We start from the raw sequence: 14,737 nt of genomic DNA on the forward strand, positions 1-14,737 counted from the left end.
GACACACAGTAACCTCAACTCACACACGCACACTGAAAGACATCAATGAATCACGCTACATGTGACCCAATATAACACTTGTGTGTCAATGATTGATTTGTGAGACACCTTATAAATACTAACGTTACTGCAGGAGGGAGAAGGAAAGTATCTTTTACAAGACATTGCGTTCAAAGTCCACATTTTGATGTACTTTTTGTGTGTGCGAAAGACAACTTCTGAATATCCATCCATCCATTTTAGGGAACTCATTATAAGACACTTGTAAAGTTGGTAGAACTGTCATCAAGCAATTTCCTTAGTCATTGGAGAATGGTACTCGTATTTCCTTGAGGGCAAAAACATACAAACTTAGCTGAAACTGTTTTGACTGTGCCCTTGCCCATTCGCAGTTCACCATTTGCGGCTTTTGCTCGCAATGTTTTTTTGTTTTTTAAATGCACCCTATTTTCGCGATCGCAGAGGTCTTAAATTGTCTTCTAAATAGATTTGGTGCCACATCAGACATGGTGCCTTACGATGTGGTGCACCTTTGGAAAACAGAGGTCCAACATTTGCTACTGTTGTTTTGTGACTTGTCCAACAGAGAACACTTAGACACACTGGTTACACTGTTGCCATGCATACCAGTAAGTACTTCACTGTGTTATGTAAGCTACCATATGATGGCACTCACGAGGTAGTGAGGAACGATTGCACTTCACATCTGTAAGCAGAAGAATCTGAAATTGCCCCACACATTGGCTGTGTCGACTAACGATGTTGTACACGCTCACGCTGTCACATCCAAGCTAAAATTATCACACCATAGCAACCAGAATAGCAGAACTACCAAATAATAAAACAAATTGGAAAAGGACTCGTGAAATAATTGACACAAAACATTTAAATGCTATTTACCTGCACCCAGCATGCTTGCAGCACTATGAAGATCCCGAGTGCCACAACTTAGCAAAGTTATTCAATTTTTTCCCAACCCTACAATTGGCTAATTTCTAGCAAAAATCATTACAAATATACATAACACAAATCGCACTGAATTCATATTGTAAATGTACAAGAAAAAACTTGGACATTTTGTGAGGGTTTTTTATTTTTATTTTTGTTTAGGCCACATAAGTTGAAGAAACATACTCACAGTGTTTGTTGTCAACATTAAGTACTAATGTATGTATTTAAGTATGCATTCACCCTGGCGGCCATGTCATCTGTCTGCCTCCCAACACATGGAGGTGAAGGTGGTAGACGGACTGAGCGCCATGTTTTCCGTCGTTGATGACTGCAAACCACAAAAACATATATTCGCAATAGCCCTTGGACACTTTTGACTGCTCAAACATGCTACTGACCCACTCGATAACCTTCTGTGAGGGCTTCCAGGTTGGCCACCTTTTTCGCCACCACCAATAGATGCCCCAGGAGCTGCATCATGAACAGTAGAATTTAGTACAGGTATTTAATTGTCTCTTTTGTTCCTTGAAAGGATGGAGCTATCATTCCAAAGCTGCAAGTTGTTTTTTTTTTAAATAAATGGTTTGCAACTTTTTGTTTATTAGTAGTATTTTACCAAAATGAATATTGAATGTGAATGAATGATGAGCATTTGACATTTGCTTGCTGGCATCCCACCTCAGCATCGTCATCTCTCGCTTGACTTATCCTGGGAATGTGAACTTTAGGAATAACCAGGAAATGAATGGGAGCCTGTGGACTGATGTCCCGAAAAGCCAAACACTGGATTGGGAAAAGGGGAAAAACACTCAATTACTCAATTGTAATGAAATTCAACCATTTACTGACAAGCGCAAGTTGACCTTGTCATCCTCATAGATGATATCTGCAGGGAGGCTTTTGTCAATCACTTTGGAGAAGATGGTGGCAGCTGGGCGACCATATTTCTTACTGGCATCTTCTGCCAGTCGTACTTCGTCACTTACGGTACAAAGACCTCTCTAAACAAGAGGACGAGATTTGAATGAACGAAAATTTAGCATGAAAACACGATCTCAAGAATATATTAATACATCTAAATTTGATATCACTGACATTATCATGTCAATGACTAGAAATAACGTGCAAAAATATGACTGAGACGCTACCTCGACTTGACAAACAAGTTGCAAACGGCCAAGTTTGGCCGCCGTTCGGTTCGGGACCAAGCACGTTCGTAGAATATGACCATAAAACATGGCTAGGACATTGCCGGCGTTATTCTCAAATTAAAATACGGAGTCCACACATATTGACACACAGGAGATTCAGTTTCGACTCGGAAATGCGTCCAGCTAGCGATCCCACACGTCAATGGTGCCTTCAGAGGCGCCTTGTTAATATGTTTTTACTTTTATGCTGGACGTCAGAAGAAACCGGACAGTACACTAAATTTGGGGTTTATACTATTCAAAATTAATACGGTTTGGGCTGATAATCAAGTATTATAGTTATCAACAACAATCTAAGTGTGGGACCTCTTAATGTCTTGTGAAGACTAAAAATACGACATTTTTTTTACAGATTAACGCATCATTTCCAGCGTTGCTTTGCGGGCGTGTTCAAGAGCAGTCAAGGAGTTGAACGATGTTAACCAACAAGATGGAAAAGAAGTGATACGATGCACCCCAATATTGAGAGAATCGGATTATGAATAGGTTGCCATTTTAAGTGAGGTTATATGCTCGTACAGACGTTTATTCATTATTATTTTACGTGTCCTAGGGGGCGCTGTTGTGACCTGTGCCCGTTTGGTGTGAGTTGGAAACAAAGAACAAGGAAGGAAAAACATGGCGGCCCGCACACGGCTGCCCTTTCGCTTCCCGCAGAACTTGGTTACAAACTATAAGCTTGTCCACACAGAGGCGACGGTCCAAAAGGAAGCCGTCTATCCGCCCATTAAGCCCTCTCTCACGGCCAAAAGCAAATCGGCGCGGGCACGTCAGATCGAAGAACAGATCGAGCGGATAAAAGCGTCCCCGCTGCAGGATAAACTCCGGCTACTCACTCGCATCGAGCGGGAAAAGTACGTCGTCTACCCGCAAACGTTCGCGCGTAACGCGGATAAATGGTACCAGAGCTTCACCAAGACTGCGTACATCCCCGGCTTGCCGGAGAAACTCAGCCCGGTGCGGCCGAGTGCCGCCGGCGAGGAGGAGAAGGAGGGCGCCCCCGCTCCTGCTGCACAGGACCTCACCATTGACGAAGAGACCTTCGGGGACATCCGTTCTTTAGTGACTCGCGTGATTCTGCAGGAGCACTGGTACCTGATAAAACGTAAACCCTTCGTGTACAGACGGCAGGAGCTCCTCGAGGGACCATTTCTGAGGAACTTATTCACATCGTTGACACACGCCCTGTGCAAATACAACCCGGTGCTCCTCAATTCCAGCTTGGGTATGCATTTTCCTACTGACAGTGGACGCAACATTCTGACCGTCTATGTATAAGCATCTTTAAACTTCCATCCATCCACTTTCTGTACTGCTTCTGTCAAATGTTTCTTTGCTTTATGCACAGCTTGTTATTTAACAAATAGCTAATTGGCAAAATATAAATGGCCGTCCACGTGTATGCCTTTCTGTGACTCCTCCAGTTTCTCTCTCTCTGTCAAAACCTGCTGATGACTTTTGTAAGCTCAGCGGCAACTACCCGTCCCATGTTTTGAGTTCTACAGCGTGTCGTTAGCAATGTGCGACAGAGATACAGGTACACAAGAGGAGTCACAGAAAGCCATCACTGGAAATTTGAATGGCTATAGCTCGTGACTCTTACTGCTCAGCTACATCGAGTCCCATAAGAAGCAAATGCTTAAGCCTATGTGCATTCAAAAGTATACAGATGGTCAAATCTAGTTGAATATCCCAAACGTTTTGTGAGGTGTAGTAAAACTGCTGCTTGTTTCTTGTTTGCTGTCAGATTTGAATCCCCAAGTGGGTTACTACTGGAGGAGAGGGGAGAGGATCATCCCGAGGGGGCACAGGAAGGGCAGCCTCGAGCCCACCAGGTTCCAGATAGACGACCGGCCGCTCTGTCAGCTCAGAATTACCGAGCCGCTGCCGCCGGTTAGTGTTGCTTTTCTGCTCACATGCAGTCTTGTTCTCGGATTAAAAAAAAAAAAAAAAAAAAAACAACCTCGGCCTCTACACGATTTCCAATATGTGTTGATCAAATGCTGACATATTAGCAGTTGTTATGGCTAATGCGTGGCCAAATATTCACTATGGCTGCAGTCAGGTATTACTTCTTATGTCTATTGAGTCTATTGATTAAGTTTGTTGAGGGGTTTGGAAGCTTGCATTGTATTAAGGTACTGCTTGTAATGATAATTTGATAAAATGCTAACATGCCAGCTATGAGTACTGATCAAAAGCTAACATGCTCATACTGTATTTGGTATATTGACATATCCAAGTACAACAAGCACTGTAGCAGATTGATGAGGATTTCAAAACTTGAAACATTGCTTCTGATGAAGTGTGATAACGTGCGAGTGACTGGTACGCGTACATCAACCTGGGTCGAAAAAGCATTCTGATTGATGAGGCTGTGGCATCTGTCCCGTGACTTGGACACAAATGCCAATGACAACTGATAAAGTGATTTTATGTTTGCAGTTGCTCTGCTAATATGAAGTAAAGAAAGCACTAAGGTGATTGATGAGATTTGGAGGAAATTAAATGCATGAAAAATATTTGAAATCAATGTAATAATATAATTTAAAAAAAAACTGAACTTTTGCCATCCTTTACAACTGCTTTCAATGTGCTAAATATGCTGCCGTTGATTTACGGCGCACCCACGTAGTTGGTTCCGATGGAGGCTTCTTACGCCACGGACATCCCGGACGTTCCCTACACTCCCAACCTGATGCCGCTCTTCAAGCGCCAGTACACCAACACAATCTTCACAGGTTACCTCTTGCTTCTCTTATCCTTGCATTTAAATCGTTTCCATAGGCCATCAAATGTTCACGTGGGGGCGCTCCACAGGTAGCAAGTTCCCGGACCCGGCGTGCTACGGTCACACGCAGTTTCACCTGGTGCCAGACCGCTACCACAGGGATCGCATGGCCCGCCGCCAGCAGTCGGATCAAGTGGAGGTGTTCCTCAGGGCCAACGCCATCACCAGCCTGTTTGCGTGGACCGCCGCGCAGGCGTCCTATCAAGGTCACATGCGCATACACTAGACCTCCATTTTTTATCTTTACATAGCATTTCAACACTTAAAAAAAAAAAATCATATTAGAGTTGAGTTTTTTTTACATCGTAATATTTTACATAACTTAAATTAATTTAAGATTATTAGACATTTAAAACATATTTTAAAATTATTTTCAACTCGATTTCAATACTTTTTTGTACTTAAACACATTTTTTTATTTAAAAAAATTAACATGAATTTTACTTAGAATCGGAATCAGCTTTATTGGCCAACCGTTTAATGAACACTTAATACCATTTCTAAATCATCTTTCACATTTACGTGTTATACATATTTATTTCGCCCCGTAAATCTTGATTGACTGTTCGTTTTGACAGTAACTAATGACTTCCAAATTTGAATGAAATCCATGAAATGTTTTGGATACTGCTTCTCCCTCCTGTAAGGTTTTTATTCCATGTTCAAAATGGCCTTTGTAAACATTTACATGTGTATTTATTTCTTAATTTTGGAAATGATTTTAGTTATCCAGTTTAAATTTAGTTCTTAAATATTTTATAGCAAAATCAAATTGGTTAATTTTCAGTCATCAATCAACAGTCGTTTTATCTTTGTATTTTAGAAATTTTATATTAAAATGTATATTTTCATCAACTTTATTTCAAATATTTGCCATTAACATTTCAAAATGTTTTTTGTTGAATTCAATTTCTGTTCATTTAACTAAGATGTAATAGAATAAATATATTTCTTGTAACATTCATATAACTTAGATTTACATTTTTTACAAATAAATATTTTTAGAATTTTTATTAGAATATTTTAAGCAATTGTTTGATTTTTTTTTTTAATAATTTTGATGTAAAATAACTTTAATATATATGACGAACTTTCCATTTTAACTATTCTATTATTTCGTCATTATTAAATATTTTGTATCGACTGTGCAGGTTTCTGGAACCACGAGGACGTGAGCAGAGCGTTCGTGTCCCAGGCGGTGATCACCGATGGGCACTTTTTCTCCTTCTTCTGCTACCAGCTGAACACGCTGGCATTGTCCACGCAAACGGACGTGAACAACCCCCGCAAGAACCTCCTGTGGGGCACCGAGAGCGTGCGCCTTTACGAGGGCGTGGAGGACGAGCGCGTGGTCGGCCTCAACGACGACGCCATACGGCTTTTGGTGCGGTTCTTTCTCCAGCGGCCCCGAGAGGATCCCCTCGGCGGGTCATGAGGGCGCCGCAAATTGAATGAAATGTCGCAAAACAAAATTGACAAATCCATGTTGTATTTAAGAACAAATAAAGGTAGTTCGCAGTCCATTACATCTGCGCAGTTTCTTTAACAACATATTTGAATTTTTAATATATGCAGCTTCCCGCCACTCTGGTGAGAACACGTGGCTCAGAAAATGGACAATGGATATGGGCAATTCAAAATGTTAAGAGAGTGTTTAAAAATAAGCTATGAAATAAATGGATACAACTATTTAAATGCTGAAAAAACAAAATTGAATGTATTCATTAAAACTTTACTAAAAGAGCTTTTAAATGTTATCTATAATTTTAAATGAACTACAAATCAACACTATACTGTTTTACAGTAAAATGTAATTTTATACATAAATTTTATTTTTAAAAACATTAAATCTGAATTTATAAATTAAGAAATACAAGTACAAAGGAGCTATTATGTATGAAAAATGCTAATAGTAAAAATGACCCAAAACTAATTTTCTCCACTGTATATAATACAGATTTTAAAATAAACAAACAATACTGTATATACAGAATTCAACACTTGTTTGCTATACATTGGTTTTAATCACAGTATTAGCACAGAGGAAGACATCCAGCCATGTACAGTACACGTTACTGCACAAAATCAGGGAAAAAAAAATCTTCATTTTCAGTGAGTGCTCACAATCTTTTGTATCACATATAATAACGAATATGGTGATATGTGCAACATGTTCAGTACCATGATTTGCACTCAAGTGCAATTATTGCCTTTCAACCTTTTGAAAAAAAAAAGCTGCTTGATTCTAATACCGTACAAGGTAGAGATTATACTGTATGTGGGATTTGGAGCTATAGTGATCAAATCCACACATCAACTCAATTAGTATTGTTTATTTTCAGGATTTGCGTTGCCTGGCCGACAAGGTCTCTTCCAGTCCCTGACTTTCTCCCGGTGGCCTAAGTAGACGTCACAAACTCAATACTGTATCTCCACAAAGGGCCCAGTCACACGCTTTGGGTTACTCACGTGGCAGACGAGGTGCTAGTAGGGGGCTCGACGTTGATGGCGGGGGGCTCGGCGTTGGTGGCGGGGGGCTCGGCCTTGGCCACCTCCTCCCCTGAGGCCGCAGACGTGCACAGACTTACATACTTAGAACGATGGAATTTTGGTGCAAATCTTTAAAGGTACAGTGAACTCCAAATGTTTATTTCTTTTTGGGAGGAGATTTTTGCGGTTATGATCGAGCCATCCCCGTTGCCCCCACCTCACACACACAAAAAAGTGAAGGTATGGAATTTTAATTTACGAACAACAATTAAAAAAAAGTTAAAATGTGAGAGTTAAAAAGAAAAAAATCTGTGTAACAACTTCAACTGGAGATTGCCCAATTATACTGCACTTATACTAAAAAGTTTTTGGCAATCGTGTTACAGAAGTGCCATGTGATGGTGCAAGCGTACCCAATGTTGTGTACTGCATACCTTCTTGTACTTGGCCCTTCTTGGACTGACTCCTCTCAAAGAGCAGAATGGCGGCGACGAGGACGAGGACCTCCAGTATGATGGCGACGAAGGGCTTCAAGGGCTCATAAATGGTGATCACCTTTTTTTTTTTTTTTTTTTTTTTTTAAAACAAGTTCAATATTATTTTAGACCGGGGGTTCCAAACATGAGCTCGGGGACCGTTTGTGGCTCCATGCAGATCTGCTGAGGGCAGGATCAACTCTATCCGAGTGAGATACAAGACTGCGGGCCAGCCAAAAACCATGAAAAATCCCAAACAATGGACCTGTGAACAGTTTTCGAAAATCAGTATATCTTTGTCCCAGAGTGCCAGTTTTGTTTGGGTCTTCTGGGTCAAAAGCCGTCTGAACGAGCTATTACATGTCAGTGGAGAATAACACTGTTTTTGCCAACAGCCGCCTTTCATGGCAGGCTCATCGCAGTTATGAGGTGCGTTTAGGCACACTGCGTGAATAACTGTAAATATGGTCTTTGGTGTTTTGTTTTGTTTTTTTGTAATACAGGACATACTGTAAAAAATGATAACTATGACAATTATTATTTCTATCAGAATATCCCTGCTTGAGATCAGCCCTCAAGAGTCAACGTTGCTTACCTTGAGCTCCAGGTGGCTGACGGCCATGCCGATGGTGAACATGGCGCCGCAGTAAAACAGACCCGAGTCGTCCTGGGTCAGGTTGTGCACGTGAAGCTTCGTGACCTTGCCGGCGTTTTGGACTTGGTACTTTTGCGGTTCTGCCACAGTGGCGATCTCCTCCTAGAACAAGAACAGGAAGTAGCACACAGGGTTGAAGAATGAGAGCATGAAAATGAGCAGCAAAATTTTTCAATCTACATTTTATAGCTGCAAATGCAGACATAAGTTAAGGAAAAGAAACGTAAAAATTTAAATTTGTGTAGCTGTGGAGTGTTGGGCTCATAGTTCTGAGGACCGGGGTTCAAATCCCAGCCCTGCCTGTGTGGAGTTTGCATGTTCTCCCCGTGCCTGCGTGGCTTTTCTCCGGGCACTCTGGTTTCCACCCACATCCCCAAAAACATCCAACATTTATTGGACACTCTAAATTGCCCCGAGGTGTGATTGTGAGTGTGAATGGTTGTGTCTATGTGCGCCTGCGATTGGCTGGCAACCAGTTCAAGGTGCACCCCGCCCCGTCCTGCCTGATGACAGCCGGGACAGGCTCCAGCACTCCCGTGACCCTCGTGAGGATAAGCGGCTCAGAAAATAGATGGATATGGCAATTCTAAAATAATTTTTGATCGCTAATCCTTTCATATTTAATAAATGCAATTTACTGTTCATATTTTTAACTATTGAAAAGATTTCATTTAATAAATTCAAGTTGAATGTAATATTTTAGATTATTTAATGAATACAATGTTGAATATTTTTTAATATGATTTAATGAATGTAATCATTCATACCTTATTTGAAAAGAACAATTCAAATGTAATATATTTTTCATTATTTACATATTTTGTTTAAAATGTAAAGGTACTAACATTTGCATTTAAAAATATATATTTAGTACATCAAATTTTAAAACCATTTAAGTCATACTGGTTTCTAGATGAAAAAAATGTGGAGATGTTTTTCATTAGACAGCAATGATATTCTTTATGAGAAAAAAATTTATAAATGACCATCATTTAAAGAGACACTATGAAGTTCTCCAACTGCGAGCAATATTTGAATTTCATTTCAAAAGACGGTGAAGGCTGTTCAGAATATTGCGAGGAGTGTCTGAATGAGGGCATCGCACCTTATCAGTGCCGTTGGCCCGAAACCACAACCAGGTCTTGGGGTTGGGCTTGTTGTCGTCCATCTTGCACACCAACACCACCGAGTCCCCAACGTAGCTGACCACAGGTTTGTCCCGCACGTCCCCGATGTGCGGTACTGGTGGTAGTAAAAGCACAAAAGTTGTGTGGGTCTCCATGACAAATTTAGACAACTGATAAAAGATGTGCATTATACGGTCATTGAATTGTTATGTATATGAAGGCACAAGCAATGCATACAATCCAAATACAAATATGAAATAATACATGAAATAATCACGAGGGTTTATCAAATTGTAAAATACTTACCTGCCAAAATAAAATCAGCCTTTGCTTCATTGCCAAACATGCACGAGTATCTTCCCAGATTTTCTTCGTTTTTAATAACGAACCTCAGGAAGCAAGATAAACAGAGGCCATATAAAAATGTTTTTAAACAAATATATATTCTACGACTCACATCCACATTTCAATTTATTTAAAAACATTTTAAAACACATTGTAAATGCATTTGAATGCACACAATAAATGCAAGCATAAAATACATGAAAATAATAGTCTGTGTTGTAATCTGTTTCTTAGGTACTGTATGTGGTAGAAGGGCAACGTGTGACATTGTGTGAGTGTCACGGTGTGAGCGGTGGTGGACATCTCCTGTGTGAGTGTGTGCATTGTGTGTATATGTTTAACTGTTCTACCAGTGTTTCAGAAATGCAATCAGTTCAGGCTGTACCCCGCCTCCTGCCCAATGACAGCGGGGATACGCTCCAGCAACCCGGCGACCCTTGTGAGGATAAGCAGCTCAGAAAACGAATGAATAAATGTATGTTTTCAAACATTTATTTCAGTATTTTTTTCCCATTTTCAAATGTACAGTATATTTTGAGCACAGCATTAATATTGCAACTGTGCATAGTGTTCCCTTCACTTAAACTATTAAATATACTTTTAAGACTAAAACGTCTGCTTGAATGTTTGCCCTTATATTTTCTTTTTTAATGTAAAAAGTTTGAAAACCTTTTGCTGTAGTGCAGTGGTTTTCAAACTGAGGTGCATGCGCCATCATGACGAGGGTGGGGATTGTTTCACCCCCACTTCGACACTTTTTCAATTCCCCCCACCTGTTTACAATTTTCAGGGCTACCCCCCCCCTCCCCTCACCACTAGCCAAGAAGATTTCAAGCGGAAGGGGCACGAAAAAAAGCATCTCCAAAAAGGGGGGCACGCCCCAAAAGGTCATGAAAAGCATTGGTGTAGTGTGTTGTAGTGTCTTACATTCTTTTGAGCTGAACCTGCTGGTTCTCAAACTGCAGCGTCACATGACTGTTGTCAACAGGCCGGCCATCTTTAAGCCAATATCCCGTCACGTTGAGCAGCTTCTTCCCATTTCCTGTCCAGGTGCACCCGAGCGTCAGATTCATGGGGCTCGCCACATCCACTTTGTCCGTGTGGCTTTTACCTGTATTGAACAAAACATGAAAACAATGAATACATTTTTAAAAATACTGGTGTAATAAGTCAATAAGACAATGCTGATTTGTTTCTATTTATGTTTTTTTTTTTTTTTTTTTTACCTTTTAGGACCACGCTCCGCGCATCTGCTGGGAGAAGAGCATCAGACTCCACCGGATGCGCTGACTGTCCGACTGTTTCTGGGAACAATTGTACTGTATGGTCAACTGCGGCTGTATTGAGGTTCAGTGTTTAGACCGCCCACTACATTGGTGTCTCTGCCCCTTTATCCCAGATTTATATCTAATCTAGGTGGCTCTAGAAGGTAAATTTAAATTTAATTTTATTTATTTCTTAATTTGTCCATTTATTTATTTATTTCCCCTGTTCATCATCAAGTAATTCCCTATTTTAAGATACTTATTCATAAATTATTTAGGCACAGTGGTGCTACTGGTTAGAGCGTTGGCCTCACAGTTCTGTGGACCGGGTTTCAAATCCCAGCACAGTTTGCATGTTCTCCGGACACTCCGGTTTCCTCCCACATCCCAAAAACACGCAACATTAATTGGACACTCTAGATCGCCCTGAGGTGTGATTGTGAGTGCGAGTGTTTGTCTCTATGTGCCCTACGATTGGCTGGCAACCAGTTCAGGGTGTACCCCGCCTCCTGCCCGATGACAGCTGGGATAGGGTCCACCACTACCACAACCCTCGTGAGGATGAGTGGCTCAGAAAATGAATGAATGGATGAATTATTTAAAGTATTATTTTGTCAAAGTTTTTTGTTTTTTTTAATGTAAAACTTTTTTTCTGATTTTTTATAGAGTACATTGTTACATAAAGAATTTGAATACATACAACCTCTTCTGAACATCACAATTTGCATTATACACCACTCTAAATCCTCTCCAGGAAGCAGTCACCTTTTTGTGTAGAGGGATTTGTGTGAGCCAATGATCCTCGGAGTTGGTTGTTGTGGGCTTCACGCCCCTGCTCAGGTCACCCATTAAAAACAGGTCCTAGGTCAGGGATCAGATGAAGCACGGCTATCGGACCCCTATGATGAAAAAGAAATGGATTGAGGTTTACCTTTTCTGGATGCGGATCACCGCCCCCCTGGAGTCAGGCCTGAGGTGGGGCTTGAACGCGAGCGCTTGGCGGCCAAGCCTGCACCCACTTTATCCTTTTGGGCAGTCCCCCTTCCCATGAGCTCGCCACATATGGGAGGGCCCATAAGGGTCGGGTAAAGTGTGAGCTAGGCGGGGGCCGAAGGCAGGGACTTTGGCAATCTGATCCCGGGCTAAAGAAGCTGGCTCTAGGGAGATGGAACTGGGATGAGAATCAGCACCTCCAAATCTGAGACCATGGTCCTCAGTCAGGAAAGGGTAGTGTGCCCTCTCCAGGTCCGTAATGAGATCCTGCCCCAAGTGGAGGAGTTCAAGTATCTTGGGGGTCTTGTTCACGAGTGAAGGAAGAAAGGAGCGGGAGATCGACAGGCAGTTCGGTGCAGCATCTGCAGTGATGCGGACTTTGAATCAGTCCGTTGTGGTAAACAAGGAGCTAAATCAAAAGGCGAAGCTTTCAATTTACCGGCCAATCTAAGTTCCTCTCAAATATGGTCACGAGCTGTGGGTCATGTCCGAAAGAACAAGATCCCGAATACAATCAGCCAAAATGAGTTTCCTCCGTAGCGTGTCTGAGCCTTCCCTCAGAGATAGGATGAGAAGGTTGGCCTTTAGGGAGGGGCTCAAAGTACAACCGGTGCTCCTCGGCATTGAGCGGATCCAGATGTGGTGGCTGGGCCATCTGATTCGGATGAGTCATGGGTGCCCCTCCTGTGAGGTGTTCTGGGCATATCTCACGAGAAGGAGATCCAGCTGACGACACAGGACATGAGATGTAGTCTCTCAGTCAACCTGGGAATGTCTCAGGATCCCTCTGGAAGAGCTGGATGAAATCCCTATTTTCAAATACCAAAGCATTTAAGTTGTCTGGTATTTATTGTAATTACTACTGTTTTTTTTTTCTTTTTTTATGAATGACAATTGAATCTGTAATTTACTTGAAATATTTTGCCTTGAAATATATCCATCCATTCATCCATTTTCTTTGCTACTTATCCTCACGAGGGTCACGGGGAGTGCTGGAGCCTATCCCAGCTGTCAACAGGCAGGAGGCAGGATACACACTGAACTGGTTGCCAGCCAATCGCAGGGCACAAAGAGACAAACAGCCGCATTCACAATCACACCGAGGGGCAATTTAGATTGTCCAATTAATGTTGCATGTTTTTGGGATGTGTGAGAAAACCGGAGTGCCCGGAGGAAACCCACACATGCACGGGGAGAACATGCAAACTCCACACAGGCGGGGCCGGCATCAAACCCGGGTCCTCAGAACTGTGAGGCCAATGCTTTACCATCTGACCCACCGTGCCGCCTGCCCTTGTAATATATTACAATAAAATATTGCAAACCATTGCGTCTATTATCATAAGCATTTTTCATAAGCATTCAATACCATATAGTACCTTGTTACATTTTACAATTTAAAAATATCACCTCCAATAGGTGTCATTAGTATGAAAGTTAAAAAATTATGAAACATGAAAAAAATCTCTAAAATAATTGATTATAAAAATGAATTTGTACTGTTTGCAGTTAACTGATAACCCTTGACTGCTACATGAGTAACAATATAATAATGTCAAAAGTATTCATCTCTATATTTAAAATAATAATAAAGGTATATTTGTGTGTGCTATCATGTAGCCAGTGTTTTCTCTACTAGGTCACATGACTTGACAGCAAGGACAACAGGACATTGTCACATTCAGATTAAACATGAATTCAAAAATCTTTTACTTGTGTTGCCGTTTCCGCAGCAGGCCAGCAGGAGAAGCATCCAGGAGGCCCGCATCACGATGACGGTGATGCGGTTATTGCGTGTCTTCTCTCTTAGAAGGGGGAACATCTCGTCCTTCCTCCCTCGCCACCCTCTTGCTGCATTACCGTGACGCCTCCGCGCTGATGTCAGCCTGCAGCCCGAGTCCGTTTTTCACATGACCGGAGTCAAGCTCCTCTGCTGGGGAGGGGAGGTGCTGTCCTGTAGGCTTCCAATTAGCTTTTGACAATTTAATGTCGTGTTTATGTGCTAATATTTCACTCTGGCTCTGCCACGAGAGGGAGTGACGCCAATTACGTCGAGGATTTGTAGCCTCTTCCCCTCAAAGTGGGCACCTTTATTATTCCTTTATTTAACAGAGACAACTGTTAGGTCTCTTAAAAAGATGTTCATCCCCCAAGGATACAAAAATGTATACACGCTGCACCACATTTCCAACCTTGCTGAAATTAGCCTGTTTTGAAAGTGGTCAAGTACAGTATACTCATAAGTATAATATACCTGACTACAACATACAACAATTAGCAATTTCATCCCAGAGTGGGTATTAGGCCTGCACAAATAAAGGAAAATAATGCAATATTGCAATATAATGTGATGAATAAATCAAAACTGTACAGGAAGCAGTGAAATTTTCAGCGACGAGCTAAGGTCGGGTTCCACAGAAAAGATGGGAATAG

At 41.5% G+C, this 14,737-nt stretch overlaps 2 protein-coding genes across 4 annotated transcripts; both read right to left on the reverse strand.

The window, feature by feature from the left end:
- Positions 1-1,061: 1,061 nt before the first annotated feature.
- On the reverse strand, positions 1,062-3,363 carry hint2 (histidine triad nucleotide binding protein 2). Of its 3 annotated transcripts, none has more exons than XM_061816891.1 (5): positions 3,077-3,363; positions 1,815-1,952; positions 1,630-1,734; positions 1,350-1,422; positions 1,062-1,279 (listed from the first exon to the last, which is right to left on the reverse strand). In XM_061816891.1, the coding sequence occupies exons 1-5, from the start codon at positions 3,212-3,214 to the stop codon at positions 1,188-1,190; spliced, it is 546 nt and encodes a 181-aa protein (XP_061672875.1). In that variant the 5' UTR covers positions 3,215-3,363; the 3' UTR covers positions 1,062-1,187. The 3 variants fall into 3 exon arrangements, with proteins under 3 accessions (XP_061672875.1, XP_061672877.1, XP_061672876.1); XM_061816893.1 differs by having other exon boundaries at positions 1,063-1,279; positions 2,999-3,139; XM_061816892.1 differs by lacking the exon at positions 3,077-3,363 and adding an exon at positions 2,100-2,756 and having other exon boundaries at positions 1,063-1,279.
- A 3,722-nt stretch (positions 3,364-7,085) lies between these two features.
- emb (embigin) lies at positions 7,086-14,150 on the reverse strand. The gene is made up of 9 exons (XM_061817324.1): positions 14,018-14,150; positions 11,273-11,350; positions 10,974-11,157; positions 10,008-10,090; positions 9,680-9,816; positions 8,515-8,676; positions 7,878-7,998; positions 7,423-7,513; positions 7,086-7,352 (listed from the first exon to the last, which is right to left on the reverse strand). Exons 1-9 carry the CDS (start codon positions 14,124-14,126, stop codon positions 7,292-7,294), a joined length of 1,026 nt encoding a protein of 341 aa, XP_061673308.1. The 5' UTR covers positions 14,127-14,150; the 3' UTR covers positions 7,086-7,291.
- Between the last annotated feature and the right edge of the window lie 587 nt (positions 14,151-14,737).

Source organism: Syngnathoides biaculeatus, chromosome 4 (genome assembly GCF_019802595.1).
Source record: "Syngnathoides biaculeatus isolate LvHL_M chromosome 4, ASM1980259v1, whole genome shotgun sequence".
Lineage (NCBI taxonomy): Eukaryota > Metazoa > Chordata > Actinopteri > Syngnathiformes > Syngnathidae > Syngnathoides > Syngnathoides biaculeatus.

Coding starts and splice junctions, on each gene's coding strand:
- hint2 (XM_061816891.1), bottom strand. CDS start 3,214: ATGTCCCCGAAGGTCTCTTCGTCAATGGTGAGGTCCTGTGCAGCAGGA. Junction 1,735..1,814: donor TCATCTATGAGGATGACAAG/GTCAACTTGCGC, acceptor TTCCCAATCCAG/TGTTTGGCTTTTCGGGACAT. Junction 1,280..1,349: donor CACAGAAGGTTATCGAGTGG/GTCAGTAGCATG, acceptor TGTGGTTTGCAG/TCATCAACGACGGAAAACAT.
- emb (XM_061817324.1), bottom strand. CDS start 14,126: ATGTTCCCCCTTCTAAGAGAGAAGACACGCAATAACCGCATCACCGTC. Junction 11,158..11,272: donor GCGGAGCGTGGTCCTAAAAG/GTAAAAAAAAAA, acceptor TGTTCAATACAG/GTAAAAGCCACACGGACAAA. Junction 7,514..7,877: donor GAAGGGCCAAGTACAAGAAG/GTATGCAGTACA, acceptor CTGCGGCCTCAG/GGGAGGAGGTGGCCAAGGCC.